We start from the raw sequence: 24,249 nt of genomic DNA, 5'->3' as shown, positions 1-24,249 counted from the left end.
TCATTTACAACTGCGACCTGGCCAAGATAAAGCAAAGCAGTTCGACACATACAGCAACACAGAGTTACACATGGAATAAACAAACATTCGGTCAATAATACAGTAGAGAAAGTCTATATACAGTGTGTGCAAATGAGGTAGGATAAGGGAGGTGAGGCAATAAATAGGCCATGGTGGCAAGGTAATTACAATATAGCAATTAAACACTGGAATGGTAGATGTGCAGAAGATGAATGTGTTTGTAGAGATACTGGGTGTAAAGGAGCAAGATAAATAAATAAATACAGTATGGGGATGAGGTAGTTGGATGGGCTATTTACAGATGGGCTATGTACAGGTGCAGTGATCTGTGAGCTGCTCTGACAGCTTGTGCTTAACGCTAGTGAGGGAGATATGTGTCTTCAGCTTCAGTGACTTTAGCAGTTCGTTCCAGTTATTGGCAGCAGAGAACTGGAAGAAAAGACGGATAAAATATGATAATAGTTGATCTATTATCATGTGTTCATATGTTTATGGTATACATTTGGAATTCAAGTACATATAATTTTGTTTTTTGTTTTTATTATTCTTTTAATGTTCATCAATATTTGAAGGTGTTACCTTAGCTGTAAAAAGAAAAGAAAACAAAGTGAAAGTAGGAACCTCACACAAAGACAGGCAGTGTTGTCTTTAGTCTGTCTCTAGGCGAAAAATCACCAGTGAATTGATTTGAATTACGCAGACTCTGACTTTAATGACCGCGGGGTGAGAAATGAAGTTGATCTTTAAGGTGAACCAACCTGCAGTCAGCCACGGCATCATTAAGGAGACTGCCACTTAATCAGAGAGAGGACACACATTTAGCAGGAAGCTAACTATGCAGGAGGTGCCCTCGACCCATTACAAAGCATCATAACATCGCATATGAACAGGTGGGTTATACAGCACACATCTCTCAGCCACCCATATTTTACTGACTTTTAATTTTTTCACCCCTCTGCCGCAGACACAGTAGAATAAGAACCTTCCTTTGATGTCTGGGATCCTATAATGCTGAGGCATTGAAATCCACATGCTAGTTATCTGTGGAATCTTAATGATCACGGCTAACAACACTGCATAAAAGCACCCAAACACATTAATAGCACCAGAATAGCATCAGATCTCTAATGAAAGTAATCCAATACAATGTTCACATGTGATCAACACAATCTAGAATGTATAGATCACAAAGAGTGTTTTTCTTGTCAATAGATGTGTTGCCTTTCTGTATCGCCGTGTCTTAACTGAATAAAAGTCAGCTCTATATTTCAGCTTCCTATTGCATTATGCTATAGTGTATTTCCTTTTAAATAGCAGCAGTTTGATCCCTAAAATAAAAACAGATAATATTGCCTCTTCAAATCCACATTACTTCTATACAGTGTGATTTTTTTTGTCTTCTTCTGCTAAATAAACAATCACAACTATGACAATGAACATCTTAGTCAGCATAGTTTATTCAACAATATTACATCTGAATAATTCAGGAATTAAATTATATATGTTAATTCTGGGCCACATTATTCAAACCTGATATCATTGCATCTGCATTTTCATAGTTATTATATATAATTGCAAATCTCACAATAGAATACTTCTGATCATATAAATGGATATTGTCAATTTAGTACTACAATTAATTTCATATTGTTCCAGGTGTTCCACTAATTTCCATAGAGAATGGAGGCAGGAAAGACCTGATTAATGTTAGACTGTGTGTGGTCTGTGAGTGGGAGAGGTGTAGTAGCCTGCCTCTTCTCTATCTCTTCTCCAGAAGCTAATGATGACACAAGGACATTTAATTATGGCACCCATCTTAAGGCTTCCCCGTCAGCATCACTCAGAATCATATCCGGAGGAGCTCTATGACCTCCTCTTCTGTCACCCTCCATGAATCAAAGCTTTCATTACATGCTGACACTCTTGTCCTGTATTGGCTGGACGACGTGCACCCTGGGAAAGTGATGAGGCAGATAACCTGCTCTCATGCAAGGCCGGCCTCTGTGGCATGGTCATTGTGTGACAGTCTGCCCTACACTGCCCTGCCAGCCATGCCAGCCTACCTACCCCACCCCACCCCACCCCACCTCGCCATGCCATCTAAGCAACCCCTCAGCCCCTCACCTGCGATGGCAGGCAGCCTGCCGAAGAGAAATCGTCCACAGCAGATGGGGAAAGTTATTTTAGCTGGCTCGTCCGAGCATTGTGTCCTTGTCACATGTCACTTACTCTTGTTTTCTGGTCTGACATGACTTTAAGACAGGGCCTTTCAGGTTGGGGTGAGACACAAAGAGACAGGGTGAGGAAGAGCTGACGAAGCCTCTCTTCTCCTCTCCTCTCCTCGCCCCGGCTCAGGCACTCACAAAGACACAGCCCCGGAGAGGAACCAGATTAAAGCCCCACAAAGACAGCCCCCCAGCCCTACAAAGACAGTCCTCCAGCCCCAGAAAACCCTGTCGGAACCCCCTACCAGTTCCCCACAGCTCTCCGTGTCTCTCTTCCTTTCACACACACAGTGGACCCAGAAGGTGATAAAAAACCATACTCCATTCTGAGAAACTTATGCAAAGAAAGTGCATTTTACAAAGGCCATTTGCAATTTTACAAAATAGCAGACATAATGCTTTTACTGAAAAATGAGGACCTGTCATATTGTGTGGGAGAAAAAAAAACTACAGTGGAGAGGAAGAATTGAGAAAAATAATGCTGGCCTGGTTAACGACAAATAGATAGCTCTATTGATTTCCTTTTTCGAGCGGCTGTCCTTCCCTCACTCTGGTGATTATACTGACCTATTTCACCAAAAAATATCTGTCTATTGTGGATTAAACCAAACTGTCCAAAAATAAAATATTGTTTTAACGGAACAAAGAAATAGACTAAAATGAAATATAATACAGTACATTGTAATGTAGAAGAAAAGATGGTGAGTGTCAATTTGAAAAGAGAAAAACTGCAAGTTTGAGGTTTGAATAACTGTTCAGCGGCAGAACAGGCTTCTCTTGGTTCGGGTACTCGACCGACACCCAGCAGTATTGGTACCAATTTAAATCAATAATAACATAATATTTCATTCTTAATTCTATTTTATAAGATAAAACGTATTCAGTAAATGCTTGCATAATATCTGCAAACAAACAAATATTTTAAAAAAATTAAGAATATTTGCATTTGCGCTTAATTGTTTATTTCAAAACAAAGTACAATATAAATCTATGAAGTCATGTCATCATTTTTTGTTTGTGTTTTCCTCTCTGAGTCTGAGTACTGCTGTATGTGATGTAGCAGTGTATGAGGATTGTGTCTGTCACTAGTGACTAGTAGTATCTCACTGTGTAGCTGTGGGACTCTGCCTGCCTGATCTTCATTATCAGCCCCAGCTAAACAATGTACGTGTGTACTGGATGCGCTCCCACATGAGTGCAACTAACAAATCCCTTCAGAGCTGAATCAAGGCAACAATATGATGAAATACCTTCAAACAAACACTGAGCGGGGAACATTGAGCTATGCAGAGAAGACTCATTCTGCCTCAGGCTATTCCACAGGAGTATGTCTGTTGCCAAGCAAAATTAGATAGCAACTGGGACATATTATTCTTCCAAATTGGCAGTGTACAGCATGATTAAGGACCATACAGCTCATGTTCGATTAACCACAAATATTTATGCTCAGAGTAGCAATAAATAACCTCTCTCAGCGAAGAAATAATGGGATCTGACGTGTCATAATAACAAGTACAGCAGATGTTTAACATGGGGAGGTATCCATCACCTAATCATGTCAAACACACCAGGAGTGGTGTGTAAATAGGTGCTAGTAGTTTATTTTTATTTCAACTTTATTTAACTAGACAAGTCAGTTAAGAACAAATTCTTATTTTCAATGGCGGCGTACCGAGGAACAGTGGGTTAACTGCCTTGTTCAGGGGCAGAACGACAGATTATTACCTTGTCAGCTCATGGATTCAACCCAGCAACCTTTTGGTTACTGGCTCTAACCACTAGGCTACCTGCCGCTCCAGTAGTACATCTGCTTACTGTTAAAACACAATTTGAATACAATAGACCAACCATTTCAAAGCTAATAGCTACATGAACAAAAATATAAAACTATAATAGCATACGGATATCATTTTTAAATCGTAAAAGCTCCATATTATGATCGATTTAATGATAACACGCTATTTTCCAGACAGTTTTCAGATCTATTGTGTGTGCTGTGATGTCTAAATCGGGTGGTTGAGTTGAACAGAGCAGGTAAATAAATGAAGATGAAGGGACAAGGCCATGTTTCTCAATAAGTGGGGGCTGCCTGTCGTGCCAATGAAGATAAATACACCCTAGAGCACACTCCGTGTATTTATGAGTCTGAGCTATATAGTATGTAGTCTTCTCCTCTACTCTCCTCTCTTCTCTTACATTTGACATTTTAGTTATTTAGCAGACACTCTTATCCAGAGCGACTTCTCCTCTCCTATGTGTCTCTTATATGTCCCCTCTCCTCCATCTCCTTTCTACATCTGTGATGCTGCCTCCCTCTGGCCATTCGATACAAAAAATACTTAGGGCGTATCCCAATACCAGTACTTTCGTTAAAAATAGTAGGCATTTTGGGTATGCAAAAATAGAGTGTTTTAAATGTCTGGATGTCATACTCATTTCACTTTTTCATCTATTAGAATTTTCTGCATGCTATTGAGGATGAAAAATGTCTTTTCAGACCCACCTGTGCTTGACAAAAGTTGATAATCAGCTGATAATTTAATCAGGGGATGCGCTACCAAAATGGACGAATGGCGGGATACAACGCAAATGCACATTAGATGATGCATTCTCAGTATGCACTGTATTGGAAAACTGTAATTTATACAGTAATTTGGGGCACTATCAACAGTAAAATACTGTGTAATGTTTTACTGCAGCATACTGTAATTTATGGGGAATTGTGGGAAAATTATGTGGATGGGAAAATAATTGCTGTACTTGGAATGGTACCAAAATTCAACGACACTGTCACGATCGTGTGGTGGATTGACGGACCAAAACGCAGCTTTAGGAAAATAAGCCATCTCCTTTTTATTGACGAAGAAGGCAAACGAAACAAACACACTTACGAACTAAACAAAACGATCGTGAAGCTAAACAACGATGTGCACACACAGGCTACAAACGTATCACATAGACAACTACTCACAACAAATGAAAGCCTATGGCTACCCTAAATAAGGCTCCCAATCAGAGACAACCGAAATCAGCTGTCTCTAATTGGGAACTCATTCAGGTAACCATAGACTCTCCTAGACAACTAAACATACATAGACAACGCTAGACACATGTACTCAACACAAACCCATATACTACACCAACAACCCCTTTACCATAGAAACACCCAAAACCAACAAAACACAAACATTCCCCATGTCACACCCTGACCTAACTAAAATAATAAAGAAAACAAAGAATACTAAGGCCAGGGCGTGACAGACACAGAACCGTACAGTATTTTTGGAGCCCCAAAACATTTTGACCACTAATGGGTCAAGGTTGGGCTCATTTCGAATTGAAGGCAAGAAGTAAACTAAAATTACAATCCAATAATTAAAAAAGGACATTTATTTTCAATGACTTCTCAATATACTGAAAAGTAGAAGCTATTTATTTCAAAAGTTTTTACATTTCTGAATTTTACATTTAAATCACTTCCTGAATTGACTGCCTTCAATTGGAATTGAAATCAACCCTTTACTGGCTGCATGGTATTGTTGTTCGTGGCTCATTAAAGGGAAACTTCACCGCTCCTCTTTTTCACTTTATATGTCCATTATTATGGTATTAACATGTCATATGTGTCATAAAATCATCCCTACATGCAAATACATGCATCTCACCAGTAGAAACGGGCCATACATACATGTCCTGGATGTAAGCAAACCACAATATCCAGAATTCATAGCGATATATCAGGACGTAGTACCGCTCCGGTGGATCCAGTTAATGTGGAAAAATATCAAAATGTCTGTGTTTGTAGCCAGCACTTTCAGCCAGAGGATTTCAAAACTGATGGGGTTGCCAGGTTGTCGAACGTTGAAAAGTGATGCTATTCCACAGATTTTCCCCTTCACTTCAAAGAGGAAGGCAGAGGAAGGCATTCGATCAGCCAACAGCAGCCTACTGGACCGTATCTAACAGTTAGCCAGCTAGCTAAACAACTACCGCAGAGGCTGTTCTATTTTGTGTCCGATCCCATCAACATAAAGCTCAGCACCAGAAACTGGTGTAAGTCACCTTTGCTAAATCTTTCCATGACTCCAAGATGAGAAAATACATCTACTGGAGCTAGGCATGAACATGGTCTGTGTCTTGTTGTCATATCTGTTGTGTTTAAAAGTAAGCTACACCTTCTACTGTAGTCTTCTCTGTATTATGGAGGCTTTTGTTGGAGGTGGAGGTGATTGTTCATGCAAAGCTTGAGGTCTAAATTGAAGAAAAGGAGGAATTAGGTGTGTGACTGACTGGTGTCTGTTGGGGGTGGGCAATGTTTGTGGGGGTTAGTATGCCTGATTTATGGACATGAGGGGGGTGGATGGATATAGTTCCTTGTTTGAATGTGTATTGATGGGGACAAAGTAGTAAAAGGTTGGCTAATCACTGACTACTGTGTGTTCTATCGACTCATCCTGCTGCTGATGACCTGGACACCAGCTTTAGTAGTACAGAACCTGTAGGCCCATTGGATGAAAGATTTCAGCCGGAAACAAGTTCAAGTACAACATCATCTGACTCTGAAACAAGCCAGGACAGCCTAAGGTATTTATGAAAGCACAATACCCTCTTCAGAAAACAAAATTCAAGACAAAGTTTATTTGCTCTGGAGACCGAGGTGAGTTTACAGAGCAGTATGCGGGAACAGTTATGGCGATGTACATACAAAAAAAAATATCCTACTAATGCCTATAATAAATACTACGGTTCTACAAAGGAAATACTTGCATATGGTATTGCTGGGGAGTCGACTCCAACAGAATCGATTCCTCCACTCCTTGCCTGTCAACTCCCGATGTCAACTCCCATATCTGGGTGTCAATCTCCTAAGATTCAGTATTTTTTCAACGGAAGAAGTTGCCGTAGTCTACTTCAAGAATACAAGCTCTCGCATCTTACACAGCAGAGAAAGAGGAGCGAGCTATCGAGCAACAGAGAGAGTTGGGAGGGTGAGCCAGGCAAAGGTGGGCATGTCGGCCACCAGGCAGACAGTCAAAACCGTGCATTGGTAATCAAAAGTTCACTCATGACCACCAGATGCCAGCGTTCCGGCGTAATTCATTCATTGTCAATGGAGCAGTCCGCAACGCTATGTTGGGGATGCCACACTAGGCTGCGGTGCATTGTGTACTGCATGTGTTCAATATTTTCAACGTGTGTGTTGCTTTACCATGCTGTGGTACAAACGGAAGTACACACACATACTCCAACTGGCTAGCTTTAAGCTAGTTGAAAAGAAAAGTACATGAGCATCAAGTACATACGAAAAATACAGGCTAAACATCCGGCAAAAGAAAATGAATATGGATCTGGTGGACATTGGAGGTGAAGTAGGGGCTATCAATGAGCACGCTGAGCTATTCTACATGCAACAGACCGAAGACCAAACACACACTAGCGTTTTTCATAGTGCAGAGAAAGAGCAGGCGAGCCAGCGAGGGAGAGAGAGGATCGGGGCAGGCAGACAGACAGTCAGAACTGTACACATAGCCTATATGTTGGTATCTGTATCTTGCAATGTCTTGTCTAGCAATGTCTCGTAAATTCACCAAAATTAGGCTATCAATCAGTATGGTTTCTTCATAGTGCCAGTGAATTGAAGTTGAACATCGCCAAATGCATCAATTTAATTAGGCTTAAATGTGCAATACAAAGTATTCTGCGTAAAGCTTATTTAATGAAACCCTGGCTGGCTGTTGATGTCCTCTCCAACCCTGTTCTTGAAGAGCTACCTTCCTGTAGGTTTTCGCTCCAACCCCAGTTGTATATAACCTGACTCTGCTTATCAACCAGCTAATTATTGACTCAGATGTGCTAGATTAGGGTTGGAGTGAAAACCTACTGGATGGTATCTCTCCATGAACAGGGTTGGAGAGCCGTGTCCTAGGCAATAGATCTCAAAGCAGGGCATCCCAGCAAAACTTTTTGGAAATGGCAAGTTCACTTTCTCATCAATAAACACATCTCAAGTGCAAATACGGTTCAGCAACTCAAATCAGCAGGATGGGTGGCATTGTTATTAGGAAGGACGTCATCTACCATGGATTGCTAAAATAATGATTATGATAACACTTCATACATTTAAATATTATGGGGACATCTATATATTTGGCAAGCAAAGCAAGCATGAGTTATCAGTAGCCTATTATTGTCTAGGAAGGATGTTGACATATCTTCACGACTACAATAAAAAACGACAGGCTTCCGCCATAAGAGTCAATTCAATAAAAAAATATATGAATAACAGGGTTTGAAAAAACTAAACCTGTGTGAATCGTCCTCTGGAACACCGCACATGCTTGGATAACAATTACAAAAACAATGTCTCTAGTAATACCCGTCCGAATAGGGCTATAACATGGCAAAGAATAGGCTTAACATCGTAAGTGGCGCACAATCATCCCATGGGATCCGTCAAGGCTGCACACAGCAGAAGTATCACAGATATATTTTAGTTCCTACACATCACCTTCCATATTCAAACAAAATAGGCATTTTATAGGCTAAGTTGATGAGCAAATGGGCAGCATCATGCTCATGTCAGTCCTCTAGAATGCATATGTAGTCTTCCTAGTAGGACTCTACAATAATGAGTTGATGTGTACGTGCGTGCGTATCCATTTCAGAGTGTTTTGGGAGTCGAGCAAGAGTCGACTTCTTCGACTCCAACCAAAGGAGTCAGAGTCGAGCAAGAGTTGTCTCCTTTCAACTCTAACCACAGGATTCGGAGTCGACTCCAAAAATCCCGGAGTTGTGCACCACTACCATGGTGTGTTTGGGTGGTGCAGTAAGGTGTTCGCGGTCCCTTTGATACGAGGGGAGATTGTTCTTATGGGACCTTTCACATTTCATTTTGAGAGTAATCAACTTCTTTGTATCCAAGTGGTATTGTTTGTGAAAGAAAGACAAAAAAACACTATTAGACATTCATGGACAATCATTGTGTACTGTCTGTATTCCTACTGCAGCATGGTGTAGAACAAGGCTGCCCAACCCTGTTCCTGGAGATCTACCGTCCTGTGGGTTTTCAGTCCAACCATAATTTAACACACCTGATTCTACTAATTAGCTGCTCAACAAGACCAAAACTAGCTGAATTAGATATGCTAAATTGGGGTTGGACCCAAAACCTACAGGACAGTAGATCTCCAGGAAGAGGGTTGGGCAGCCCTGGTGTAGAATATGAGATATCTCACAGACACACGTTAGCTAGCTAGCTAGCTAGCTACAAAACACAGGTATAGTTACTCCAAGACTAATAAGTCATAAAGCCAAAGTTATTCCTTTACTATTCATCATCATCAAAACATTTCTCAATTTTTGCTCCTAATGAGATTCACTGAGGCTAGCTAGGCTAGTTTGCTAGCTAGCTACAACTTAGACTACAATACATTGTAGGTATAGCAAACAGAGATAGCTAGCCAAACTTGGCTTGTAGTGGTACTAGCAAGCACCGTTAAGGTCAAATCGAAAACACAATTGTACTGTACTGAACATCACTGTCTCGTGTAGAAAGAGAGCTTATATTACTAGCTAGCTACCGACAGCACAACAACTTACTCATTTGTCATTAACCTTCCTGAGTCCTGGTCCTCCTGGACTAGGCTGCCACTGCTGCTTGCTGATCTTGCAATAATAATCTCAACTCCTCTTCAGTGTATTCCGTCTCAAATAAATAGGCCTGTATGTTCCTATGTAAAAGATCATAAAATAATGTTTCGTCGTCCAGATTTTCTTGGAAAGAGGAATCATCAGAAGCAGCCATTGCAGCAATTTTTTTTGGGGGGGGGGGAATCTCGGCTAGACAGTGCATGGTAACATAGCGCCAGTGAACATGTTAACTAGTACCGCCCCATTTTGAAAAGCCTGCTTCAATGGTGCGAACAAGGAAGTAGGGCTCCCGTCAGGCTGTAGTCTTTACAAAGACAGGGAAAATTTGTCAACCTAGACATCCTACAATGTCCGAGCAGATAGAAGCATCATTAAGACAAGTTCAATGGCTCTATTGAACAAGGACAACCATATCTACTTGCTGCTAGTGTGATCATGCAATCGGCGAAACACAAAGGCCACAATAATTCCACAAAACATGACTCATTTTTAGATCAGACTGCATGCTCAATACTGTTATAGTGTATAATTATGAATGAAACACTTCTCGTCACTTGAAAACCACCCTAAATAGTGTATTTCAGTGAAGTTTTTATTTAACATATTTTGAGGTGGGCCTTGTAAGTAGCTATATTTGTTGCAGCCATTAGTGAGAAGGCTGTACCAGTTTAACTCATATGTGTTTATGGTGCCTTGTCAATTTAAAATGTACAGGGGACAGATTGGAGTGACAGCAAGTCATAAACGCTAATGGTTTAGTCTTTTTTTGCACTTTAGCCGCTGCCAGTTTGGAATCCTTTGGCCTCTAGAAGTGTAAGTGATATAAAACGCCAAATATTATTTGATATGCTGTAATGTGCAAACACATTAACTAGAAGCCAACCTGCATGCACCAATCCCCAGTAATTACAGTGAAATACTGGGAAAAATACAAACCTCTTCTCCCTTCAATGAATTGATTCATTCATTCATTCCTTCATTACGATTAACCTTTTTACAGTATAATCCGGTCAATTTTATGGTATTGTACTGTGTGTCATTACACAGTACTTGCATTGCTACTGTATTTAGATTAAAGTTGGTATACTGCAATGTGAAATAGAGAAACATACTTGCCAATGAGCTGCCTGTTAATTGCTGTCAAATTCACAGCAACCCCTTTACAGTGTAGGTGAGCCTAGAATATTGATATTTTTTGCTTACTAGTATGTAGTGATTAATACACTATGTAGTTTTAGCAAGTAGTAGGCAAGACAGATTTTGGACACGGCCATACTTTAACCTGCTGAAAATATGAAATTATTGTCAACAGTGTTATGCAAGCCTACTGTACTTACTGTGAGTAAAACAGAGTTATACAAAGAAAGTTTGACAAAATATCCACACACAATTCATTTAGAGAAATCAATGGAGTCAGACATTTTGCATCTGTCTTGCCTACTAGCTGCTAAAACTACGTACATAGTGTACTAATCACACTACATATTACAATACAGTACAAGGCATGCATTTGCCTACACCTTAACGATGTTGTAACATTTCATATTACCCACAAACAGTAGCCTTTAGCTAGGTGTACATTTTCTGGAGATTAATATTACTCACTGTATATTTATTATTACTTTTATTATTAAGTGTTTTACTTTTCTATTAATTCTCTATTTACTTTCCTCTACATTGTTGGAAAGGGTTCATTAAGTAAGGATTTCACTGTTAGTCAACGCCTGTTGGTTACGAAGCATGTGACAAATAACATTTGATTTCATTTCATTAACCATAATTAATCAGGAAATCTCTCTGAGGAGAGGAAGAGCAACATTGCTAGACAAGCTATGTGTGCTCTCTGGCCTATCAGAGCTGTGAGATAATATATACTGAACAAAAATATAAACGCAACATGCAACAATTTCAAAGATTTTACTGATCGTTACAAATCATAAACTCACAAAAAAAGAAATGTCCCTTTTTCAGGACCCTGTTTTTCAAAGATAAAAAATCCAAATAACTTCACAGATCTTCATTGTAAAGGGTTTAAACACTATTTCCCATGCTTGTTCAATGAACCATAAACAATTAATGAACATGCATCTGTGGAACGGTCGTTAAGACACTTACAGCAACAATTAAGGTCACAGTTATGAAAACTTAGGACACTAAAAAGGCCTTTCTACTGACTCTGAAAAACACCAAAATGAAAGATGCCCAGGGTCCCTGCTCATCTACGTGAACGTGCCTTAGGCATGCTGCAAGGAGGCATGAGGACTGCAGATGTGGCCAGGGCAATAAATTGCAATGTCTGTACTGTGAGACACCTAAGACAGCGCTACAAGGAGACAGGACGGACAGCTGATCATCCTCCCAGTGGCAGACCACGTGTAACAACACTTGCACAGGATCGGAACATCTGAACATCACACCTGCGAGACAGGTACAGGATGGCAACAACAACTGCCCGAGTTACACCTGGAAAGCACAGTCCCTCCATCAGTGCTCAGACTGTCCGCAATAGAATGAGAGAGGCTGGACTTAGGCCTGTTGTAAGGCAGGTCCTCACCAGACATCACCGGCAACAACGTCGCCTATGGGCACCAAACCCACCATCGCTGGACCAGACAGGACTGGCAAAAAGTGCTCTTCACTGACGAGTCGCGGTTTTGTCTCACCAGGGGTGATGGTCGGATTCGCGTTTATCGTCAAAGAAATGAACGTTACACTGGGACCTGTTGGACCGGAGGGTGAGGGCTAGGAACATTCCCCCCAGAAATGTCCAGGAACTTGCAGGTGCCTTGTTGGAAGAGTGGGTAACATCTCACAGCAAGAACTGTCAAATCTGGTGGAGTCCATGAGGAGGAGATGCACTGCAGTACTTAATGCAGCTGCTGGCCACACCAGATACTGACTGTTACTTTTGATTTTGACCCCCCCCCCCTTTTGTTCAGGGACACATTATTCAATTTTTGTTAGTCACATGTCTGTGGAACTTGTTCAGTTTATGTCTCAGTTGTTCAATCTCGTTATGTTCATATACATATTTACACATGTTAAGTTTGCCTAAAATAAATGTAGCTGAAAGTTAGAGGACTTTTCTTTTTTTGCTGAGTTTATAAGGAGATCGGTCAATTGAAATAAATTCATTAGGCCCTAATCTATGGATTTCACATGAATGGGAATACAGATATCCATCTGTTGGTCCCAGATACCTTAAAAAAAGGTAGGGGTGTGGTTAGAAAACTAGTCAGTATCTGCTGTGACCACCATTTGCCTCATACAGCGTGACACATCTCCTTTGCATAGAGTTGATCAGGATGTTAATTGTGGACTGTGGAATGTTGTCCCACTCCTCGTCAATGGTTGTGGGAAGTTTCTGGATATTGGCGGGAACTGGAAAACTATCGTACACGTCGATCCAGAGCATCCCAAACATGTTCAATTTGTGACATGTCTGGTGAGTATGCAGGCCATGGAAGAACTGGGATATTTTCAGCTTCCAGGAACTGTGTACAGATCCTTGCTACATGGGGCTGTGCATTATCATGCAGATACATGGGGTGATGACGGGAGATGAATGGCACGACAATGGACCTCAGGATCTCATCACGGTGTCTCTGTGGATTCAAATTGCCATCGATAAAATGCATTTGTGTTCATTGTCCGTAGCTTATGCCTGCCCATACCATAAACCCACCACAGGGCACTCTGTTCACAATGTTGACATCAGCAAACCGCTTGCACACATGACACCACACACGTGGTCTGCGCCATACACGTGGTCTGCGGCTTATGGTAGAGAAATTAACATTAAGTTCTCTGGAAACAGCTCTGGTGGACATTCCTGCAGTCAGTATGCCAATTGCACGCTCCCTCAAAACTTGAGAAATCTGTGACAAAACGGCATGCTGTTTAATCAGCTTCTTAACTTTTACTTGGTACTCATCCCGGATCCGGGAGCACCCTCATCAGTAAAAAAGCTGACTAGCATAGCCTAGCATAGTGCCACAAGTAAATACTAGCATCTAAATATCATGAAATCACAAGTCCAAGACACCAGATGAAAGATACACATCTTGTGAATCCAGCCATCATTTCTGATTTTTAAAATGTTTTCAGGGAAGACACAATATGTATTTCTATTAGCTAACCACGATCGCAAAAGACTAAACTTTTTTTTCCACCATTTTTTTACTGCATAGGTAGCTATCACAAATTCGACCGAATAAAGATATAAATAGTCACTAACCAAGAAACAACTTCATCAGATGACAGTCTGATAACATATTTATTGTATAGCATATGTTTTGTTTCAAAAAATGTGCATATTTCAGGTATAAATCATAGTTTTACATTGCAGCCACCGTCACAAAATCTCACCAAAGCAGCTAGAATAACTACAGAGACCAACGTGAATTACCTAAATACTCATCATAAAACATTTATGAAAAATACACAGCGTACAGCAAATGAAAGACAAACATCTTGTGAATCCAGCCAATATTTCAGATTTTTTAAGTGTTTTACAGCGAAAACACAATATAGCATTATATTAGCTTACTACAATAGCCAACCACACAGCAGCATTGATTCATGCACGTTAACGATAGCGAATAAACCAGCAAAAGATATTAAATTTTTCACTAACCTTCTCAAAACTTCATCAGATGACAGTCCTATAACATCATATTAGACAAGACATATATGGTTTGTTCGAAAATTTGCATATTTAGCGGCACAAATCGTGGTTATACAATGAGAATAGTAGCCAAACTGCAAACAAAATGTCGGGAGAAATCTTGGGAGAGGCACCTAATCTAATCAATAACTAATCATAAACTTGACTAAAAAATACAGGTTGGGGCCTCCCGGGTGGCGCAGTGGTCTAGGGCACTGCATCGCAGTGCTAGCTGCGCCACCAGAGTCTCTGGGTTCGCGCCCAGGCTCTGTCACGGGCGGCCGCGACCGGGAGGTCCGTGGGGCGATGCACAATTGGGCTAGCGTCGTCCGGGTTAGGGAGGGTTTGGCTGGTAGGGATATCCTTGTCTCATCGCACTCCAGCGACTCCTGTGGTGGGCCGGGCGAAGTGCGCGCTAACCAAGGGTGCACGGTGTTTCCTCCGACACATTGGTGCGGCTGGCTTCCGGGTTGGAGGCGCGCTGTGTTAAGAAGCAGTGCGGCTTGGTTGGGTTATGCTTCGAAGGACGCGTGGCTTTCGACCTTCGTCTCTCCCGAGCCCGTACGGGAGTTGTAGCGATGAGACAAGATAGTAATTACTAGCGATTGGATACCACGAAAATTGGAGAAAAGGGGGTTAAAATGTTTAAAAAGTAAAATAAAATAAAAATAAAAAATACAGGTTGGACAGCAAATGAAAGATACATTAGTTCTTAATGCAACCGCTGTGTTAGATTTTTAAAATTAACGTTACTACGACATACAGCGTGCGTTAAAGCGAGACCGCACCGAAATTAATGGCGGAATAATAGTTTAACATTTTTCAACAGAAATACGAATTAACATCATAAATAGTTCTTACTATTTGATGAGCTTCCTTCAGAATCTTGTGCAAGTTGTCCTTTGTCCAGAATAATCGTTGCTCGGTTGTAGATTGTCATCTTCAACTTTGGAATATATCTAACGCCTATAACGAGAGCTTTTCAGAATGCAATCCTGAGGTCTGTCTTGCGTCATGACGAACGTTGAAAAGCCTGCACACCCGGTTCCAAGAGCTTTTGTACGGCCTCAGATCTACCTAGCCACACCATTCCAATTCTCACTGCTTACTGACATCTAGGGGAAGGCGTATGCAGTGCATGTCGACCCATAGATTACATGCAAATTAATAAACTGACCCTGGAACAGAGTGCCCGATTTCAGATTTCTCACTTCCTGACAGGAAGTTTGCTGCAAAATGAGTTCTGTTTTACTCACAGATATAATTCAAACGGTTTTAGAAACTAGAGAGTGTTTTCTATCCAATAGTAATAATAATATGCATATTGTACGAGCAAGAATTGAGTACGAGGCAGTTTAATTTGGGAACGTTTTAAAGTCGAAATGGCGCCCCCTTATTGAGAAATTAATATGCCACACCTGTCAGGTTGATGGATTATCTTGGCAAAGGAGAAATGCTCACTAACAGGGATGTAAACAAATTTGTGCACAAAATCTGAGCGAATACATTATTTTGTGCATATGGAACATTTCTGGGATATTTTATTTCAGCTCACTTCACATGGCACCAACACTTTACATTGCGTTTATATTTTTGTTCAGTGTAGATCTGATTACAGATTTTCAGGTCTGCTTCAGTCTTCTGATGAGAGATTAGAGGTGAGAAAGCTTATCTGTCTGTGTAATCAGCTGGTCCACCTGATCCACAGGTCTACACCCTCTCCCTCAAAACATTTTGACACAAACTAACTCAACTCACAGGTAAACAACTGGACTCTCATCTGGAGGTTGTGAGAAAATATGGTAGCTGGTGGTGCTCCTCAGGTCAAATATTTCATTTTAATGACAATATTATAGGTTACAGTAAATAAATGTTTAATTGGCCCCAAAATTAACTGTAAATAATATATATTGACTTTTCACTACTTATATTAAAAGCAGTTCTGTAAACCACTTTTGCTTTTGAATATCTCAACATTTACATTGCCTTTTCCCACTTTTTGTTGAGTTACAAGGTGGGATAAAAATGGAATTAAGTCATTTTTTGTACACGATCTAAACAAAATACTATGTAATGTCAAAGTGGAAGAAAAATTCTAACGTGTAAAAAAAATACAAAATAAACACTAATATATCTTGATTACATACAGTTGAAGCCGGAAGTTTACATACACCTTAGCCAAATACATTTGAACTCAGTTTCACAATTCCTGACATTTAATCCTAGCAAAAATTCATTGTCTTAGGTCAGTTAGGATCCCCACTTTATTTTTAGAATGTGAAATGGCCTACCGGGTGGCGCAGTGGTCTAGGGCACTGCATTGCAGCGCTAGTGTAACGGCGGTCCTCCTCCTCTTCAACCGAAAAAGAGGAGTAGTGAGGGAACCAAAATGCAGCGGAGTTTGAAGACATGATTTATTAAAGAAAAACACGAAAACACGAACTTGACTAATAAACTAACAAAACAACAAACGGTGTAGACAGATCTGGACGACGGACTCACATAACACACGAGAACGCACGAACAGGAAAAAAAGCCAACACATAAATGACGATGAACAAACAAACCGAAACAGTCCCGTATGGTGCGACAAACACTGACACAGGAGACAACCACCCACAACGAACACTGTGAGACAACCTACCTAAATATGACTCTTAATTAGAGGAACGCCAAACACCTGCCTCTAATTAAGAGCCATACCAGGCAACCCATAAACCAACATAGAAACAGAAAACATAGAATGCCCACCCAAACTCACGTCCTGACCAACTAACACATACAACAAACTAACAGAAATAGGTCAGGAACGTGACAGCTAGCTGTGCCACCAGAGACTCTGGGTTTGCGCCCAGGCTCTGTCGCAGCCGGCCGCGACCGGGAGGTCCGTGGGGCGACGAACAATTGGCCTAGCGTCGTTAGGGAGGGTTTGGCCGGTAGGGATATCCTTGTCTCATCGCACACCAGCGACTCCTGTGGTGGGCCAGGCGCAGTGCATGCTAACCAAGGTCGCCAGGTGCACGGTGTTTCCTCCGACACATTGGTGCGGCTGGCTTCCGGGTTGGATGCGCGCTGTGTTAACCTGTTGAGGACAGAGGGCGCTGTTTTCACTTTGGGGGAAAATCGTGCCCAATTTAAACGGCCTCGTACTCAATTCTTGCTCGTACAATATGCATATTATTATTACTATTGGATAGAAAACACTCTCTAGTTTCTAAAACCGTTTGAATTATATTTGTGAGTAAAACAGAACTCAAGCTGAACTGACAGGAAGTGGAAAATCTGAAATCGATGCTCTGTTCTAGGGCCTGCCTATAAATGTCCTTGATATATATCAGTATACATGCACTTCATACGTCTTCCACTAGATGTCGACAGGCAGTGAGAGAAGAAATGGAGTGTATAACTTGATCTGGGGTCGAATAAAAGCTCTCGGCATGACGTGTCACCAGTTTCCTGTTTTCTGGAGAGCGCGTGAAGGGACCTGGTTTTGCCTTCTGAAAAGCTGCCGTTATAGACGACTAATATCTCCGGCTTTGATTTTATTTGATACATGTGACAATATCATCGTAAAGTACGTTTTTTCAATATAGTTTTATTAGATTATTGAAATTTATTCGGGACGTTAGGCGTGTTGCGTTGTGTGCCTTTGTTCAGGAAGGAGAGCTTTGCGCTACTTTGCTAGCTTTCCGTGCTAATTGACTGGAGAAGAGGACATTCTAAATCCAAACAACAATTGTTCTGGACAAAGGACCCCTTGTACAACATTCTGATGAAAGATCATCAAAAGTAGGACCCATTTTATGATGCTATTTCATATATCCGTCGAACATGTGAAATAGTCGTTTGCGCCCAGATTTTGGGTACTCTCTCGCTATAACTAAGCTGTATGTCGTAATGAAGTTATTTTTAGAATTCTAACACGGCGATTGCATTAAGAACTAGTGTATCTATCATTTCCTATACAACATGTATTATCTAGTAATGTTTATGAATAGTTATTTGGTCAGAATAGTTGAGTGTCGTAAAAATATCCGCACATTCTGGGAAAAAGATGCTACGTTAGCACAATGTATAACCACTGATTTCAGCTCTAAATATGCACATTTTCGAACAAAACATAAGTGTATGTATAACCTGATGTTATAGGACTGTCATCTGATGAAGGTTTATGAAGGTTAGTGAAAATGAATATCTTTTGCTGGTTTATTCCCTATCGCTAACGTGCCTATTGCTATCGCTAACGTGCCTTGATGAATGAATGTGGTAGTGTGGTAGGCTATTGTAGTAAGCTAATATAATGCTATATTGTGTTTTTGCTGTAAAACACTTAAAAAATCGGAAATATTGGCTGGATTCACAAGATGTTTGTCTTTAATTTGCTGTACACCATCGATTTTTCAGAAATGTTTTATGATGAGTATTTAGGTATTTGACGTTGGTGTCTGTAATTACTCTGGCTGCTTCGGTTCTATTTCTGACGGTAGCTGTGATGGTAGCTGCAATGTTTAACTGATTTATACCTCAAATATGATGAAGTTGTTTCTTGGTTAGTGACTAATTATATCTCTATTTGGTCGGTTTTGTGATAGCTACCTATGCGGTAGAAACATGGTGAAAATATGCGGTTGAGTCTTTGGCTATTGAGGTTAGCTAATAGAAATACATATTGTTGTTTCGCTGTAAAACATTTTAAAAATCGGAAATGATGGCTGGATTCACAAGATGTTTATCTTTCATTTGCTGTATTGGACTTGTGATTTCATGAAAATTATATTATATGATATCCCTGTCCCGTTAGGCTAGGCTATGCTAGTCAGCTTTTTTGATGAGGAGGATCCGGATCCGGGAGGGTAAGCCATTTTGCCACAACTTTGGAAGTATGCTTGCGGTCATTGTCCATTTGGAAGACCCATTTGCGACCAAGCTTTAACTTCCTGACTGATGTCTTTAGATGTTGCTTCAATATATCCACATAATTTTCCTCCCTCGTGATGCCATCTATTTTGTGAAGTGCCCTTCTGCAGCAAAGCACCCCCACAACATGATGCTGCCACCCCCGTGGTTCAAGGTTGGGACCGTGTTCTTCGGCTTGCAAGCCTCCCCTTTTCCTCCAAACATGACGATGGTCATTATGGCCAAACAGTTCTATTTTTGTTTCATCAGACCAGAGGACATTTCTCCAAAAAGTACAGTCTTTGTCCCCATGTGCAGTTGCCAACCGTAGTCTGGATTTTTATGGCGCTGTTGGAGCAGTGGCTTCTTCCTTGCTGAGCGGCCTTTCAGGTTATGTCGATATAGGACTCCTTTAACTGTGGATATAGATACTTTTGTACCTGTTTCCTCCAGCATCTTCACAAGGTCCTTTGCTGTTGCTCTGGGATTGATTTGCACTTTTCGCACCAAAGTACGTTCATCTCTAGGTGACAGAATGCGTCTGTCACGCCCTGATCTTAGAGATCCTTTTTATTCTCTATGTTAGGTTGGGTTAGGGTGTGACTCGGATGGAAAAATCTATGTTTTCTATTTCATTGTTGTTTTGCCGAGTGTGGTTCCCAATCAGAGGCAGCTGTCTATCGTTGTCTCTGATTGGGGATCATATATAAGTTGTGATTTTCCGTTTGGGTTTTGTGGGGTGTTATTTTCTGTTTAGTGTCTGTGCCTGACGGAACTGTTCGCTTTCGTTTTTGTATTTGTTATTTTTGTTTGAGTGTTTCTTGTAATAAATATCATGAACACTTTCCACGCTGCGCTTTGGTCCACTCTTCTTTCCACCGACGACAAGCGTTACAGCGTCTCCTACCTGAGCGGTATGACGGCTGCGTGGTCCCATGGTGTTTATACTTGCGTACTATTGTTTGTACAGATGAGCTTGGATGAAAATGACGTGAGGAGGTCTACAATTTTTTTTCTGAGGTCTTGGCTGATTTCTTTTGATTTTCCCATGATGTCTAGCAAAGAGGCACTGAGTTTGAAGGTAGGCCTTGAAATACATCCACAGGTACACAAATTATGCCAATTAGCCTATCAGAAGCTTCTAAAGCCATGACATCATTTTCTGGAATTTTCCAAGCTGTTTAAAGACACATTCAACTTAGTGTATGTAAACTTCTGACCCACTTGAATTGTGATACAGTGAATTATCAGTGAAATAATCTGTCTGTAAACAATTGTTGGAAAACTTACTTGTGTCATGCACAAAGTAGATGTCCTAACCGACTTGCCAAAACTATAGTTTATTAACAAGAAATTTGTGGAGTGGTTGAAAAACGAGTTTTAATGACTCCAACTCCAAAGTGTTTGTAAACTTCCGACTTCAACTGTACGTATTCAACCCCCTGAGTCAATACATGTTAGAACCACATTTGACAGCCATTACAGCTGTATGTCTCTAAGAGCTTTGCACACCTGGATTGTACAATATTTGCACATTATTCTTTTAAAAAGTCTTCAAGCTCTGTCCAGTTGGTTAGACAGACATTTTCAAGTTTTGCCATAGATTTTCAAGCCGATGTAAGTCAAAACTGTAACTATGCCACTCAAGAACATCCCATGTTGTCTTGGTACTCCAGTGTAGATTTGGCCTTGGGTTTTAGGTTATTGTCCTGCTGAAAGGTGAATTTGTCTCCCAGTGTCTGTTGGAAAGCAGTCTGAACCAGGTATTTCTTTAGGATTTTACATGTGCTTAGCTTTATTCCATTTATTTTTATTCTAAAAAACTTCCTTGTCCTTGCCGATGACAAGCATACCCATAACATGATACAGCCACCACCATGCTTAAAAATATGAAGAGTGGTACTCAGTGATGTGTTGTGTTGGATTTATGAAGGCACTGTAATTGTTTATCATGAGTCTAAATACAGCTGCCAAACTTCACAATTTAGGGCCCTTCTACAGCTCACTCTGCCTTGCAGTAGGACCAAATAAACACATTCTCTATAAAGCTGTCAGCGAAAATGTATGGAAAACCATACTTGATTCCTTACTGAGAATTATAGCTTTGTGGTTAAAGTTATATGGCCTGCTGGAGTTGGACCACCCCAAATGGTGGATGGAGGTAGAGGCTCCAGCCCAGGCCTGTGAATTTACTCTCATTCTCTTTCACAGTCTGAATGCTGAGAGACCATGATGGTCAGCAGCACATGAAGTGTCCATTACCATCCAAAATACTTCACTTCATAGACTGAAGTGCCCAGACGTATAGGAGAGAGGAGAATTCGTTTTGGATAAGAGCATCTGCTAAATGACTAAAATGTAAAATCTAAACGTAAATGTAGGAGGAAAGTGGAGGAGAGAAACGTCTGCCAGGGAACAGCTGCCCCTGTAATTTATATTGATGAGGGGACTGGCTGGCGTGGCGGCCTGGCAGGGAGCTTCCAGGGGTTTGATCACTCAGGCAGGAAGAGAGGAGAGAGATAAGATAGAGGGATGGGCTCTGTCTTTGGGCTCTCTGGGCTGAATGGATGGGGAGGGAGGTTTCTCCCTGAGTCTGCTCAGCTAAGACCACAGAGACACTCAACACTGGCCAGTCTGGCCCTGCAGGAGACGCAATAGGAGAGCCCAGTCTGACTGAAGTGATGGTAGTCAGGGTGTAGGTAGCTGGAGAGACATAAATAGTGCCCCAGAATAGCCAGCCTTAAACCACCATGTTGGGTGGAGCTACTGTATATCCACCTCATTATGACTACTCCAGCCAGAAGTACTAGAGCTCCTCTCCTAATCCACCAGATCTTCCATCACAGTGTCCGTGACCATTAACTGTCCTTTGAATCATTCCCTGTGCATACACATCTTTTGACTCAGGACTATCGCCTCTTCCTGACTTCACGGCATATCAATCAGCGACTTGTTAAAGCTCTTTACTTTGATTTCTTGACACGCATCAGATTTGAATATTTCTAATTGAAATGAAAGTGTGCAGTCCAGTCTCTGCCCAGGGCTTTGAACCCAGACTCCTAAATCATGCTCTTTGATTTGAGGCCCCTTCCGGTGTAGAGGTGCTTAGCTCTGGTCTAATTAAGACAGCAGTGGGTTATCGGATAAATGGTCAAAGGACTCTGTTTTACCTTACAGAGGAGAAGAGGTTGAAAATCAAACACACACACTTCAAACAAACACTCCATTCATCCCTCTGGCCGGGCAAATAGCTTAACACAAACATCTACCTGACCGTAACGTTATTTTCAGAGACAGAGTTTATGTGACTGCTTCACTCAGGTAGGGCTGGCTAGAGGACCAGCTATTGCAGGCCAAAGACCACTTTTTTGTGTTTTACAGGGAGCGATCTAACCCTGAGACAGTCAGTCCACTTTTACAGAGAAGCCCTACGGTCTTCCCTCTCCACAAGTTTCATTGTGATGAACAGAGAGAAAGCATAACCTTCAGAGCTCGTCTCTCCCACTTATACACACACAGATGGAGACGTACACACACACACACACACACACACACACACACACACACACACACACACACACACACACACACACACACACACACACACACACACACACACACACACACACACACACACACACACACACACACAATAACCTGAGCTACAGTTTTTATATGCATTTATGTTTTTGTATACATTTATGTCATATCTACAGTCTTCAACTGAACAGATCTCTAGGAAACCATAATTTTTCAACATAAATATTGTGTGGCTTCAGGTAAGAGGCAGAGAATCTCTGAGATGGCCTACTGTTGGCGTTTACATAGCATTCATAGCACCATGCTGTGTCACAAACCATTCCTGTATCTCTGTATTTCTCTGATAGCATCTCTCTTTGAGAAATGCACAGCACTTGTAGTTAACCCAGCCTCTAAAGGTTTCAAACAAACCACATCCTTGTATTTGTTTAAGTTGCAAGCCTTGCAGAGAACAAAGAGGAGCTTCAGCAAACTGTCTGGCTGGGATATCAGAGCATGATTTCAGACAGTCATATGACTACATATCATTTCAATTTCCTCTCTGCCGTTATTAAAATATTCTCTCCAGTTCTGCACATAGATAGGAAATAATGAAGAATTGCAATAATAAAGAAAAGTTGACTTGGGAAAATGTCAAAGTACGAGGTCATGTTGCTGTTGGAGGTCAATGTGTGATATGAGAATACTACAGTACATACAGTAGTAATAAAAAAATACAATCATTGAATCTCTTTCATCCTAAGTATAAGGTATACTGCTGTGTCTGATTTGAAAATAGGTGGTTTTATAAAAGCAGGCCAGTAGCTAATATGTTATGTTGTTGTATTCCATTATAGTTTTGCAATAATGTAGGCTAATGTCCATATTTCAATCATTTTGGTATTCATTTCGAACAACAAGTGGAATTCATGCTATCAGATGGTTTGTACTCACAGGTATGTGTCTTCTTTGTTACTGAAATACCTGAAAAATAAAGAGAAACAGACTTGTTAGAACCACATTAAATCTGAAAATTGAGGACAGTCATACAATATTCCTGTGCCTATATAACGGGGGTCAGTGTGCTGCTAACAGCTTAGCTTCCTCCACTGTCCAACTGCCCAATACTGGGCTCGAACCAGTGATCCTCTGCTTCGCCACACATGTGACCGCCCTTCTTAACAACGTTCCAATGGTTAAAGCCACCCAAAAGGTACCTCTTGGATGGCTCCATCCGCAACATTTCAAGCTAGCTGTGGAGTGAGCTTACGT

At 41.0% G+C, this 24,249-nt stretch overlaps 1 protein-coding gene across 2 annotated transcripts in view; it reads right to left on the bottom strand.

Annotated features, from left to right (window-relative positions):
• The window catches only part of LOC129862466 (nuclear receptor ROR-alpha A), a 311,180-nt gene that overhangs the window by 92,393 nt on the left and 194,538 nt on the right, over positions 1-24,249 (bottom strand). For both annotated transcript variants that reach the window (XM_055934178.1, XM_055934177.1), the window contains one exon: positions 23,932-23,961. In XM_055934178.1, the coding sequence (XP_055790153.1) occupies positions 23,932-23,961 (30 nt within the window). The remainder of the gene's footprint in view (positions 1-23,931; positions 23,962-24,249) is intronic.

This window comes from Salvelinus fontinalis, chromosome 9, assembly GCF_029448725.1.
Source record: "Salvelinus fontinalis isolate EN_2023a chromosome 9, ASM2944872v1, whole genome shotgun sequence".
Lineage (NCBI taxonomy): Eukaryota > Metazoa > Chordata > Actinopteri > Salmoniformes > Salmonidae > Salvelinus > Salvelinus fontinalis.
The sequence above is the reverse complement of the archived record's forward strand: the minus strand, read 5'-3'. Positions and strand labels throughout refer to the sequence as shown.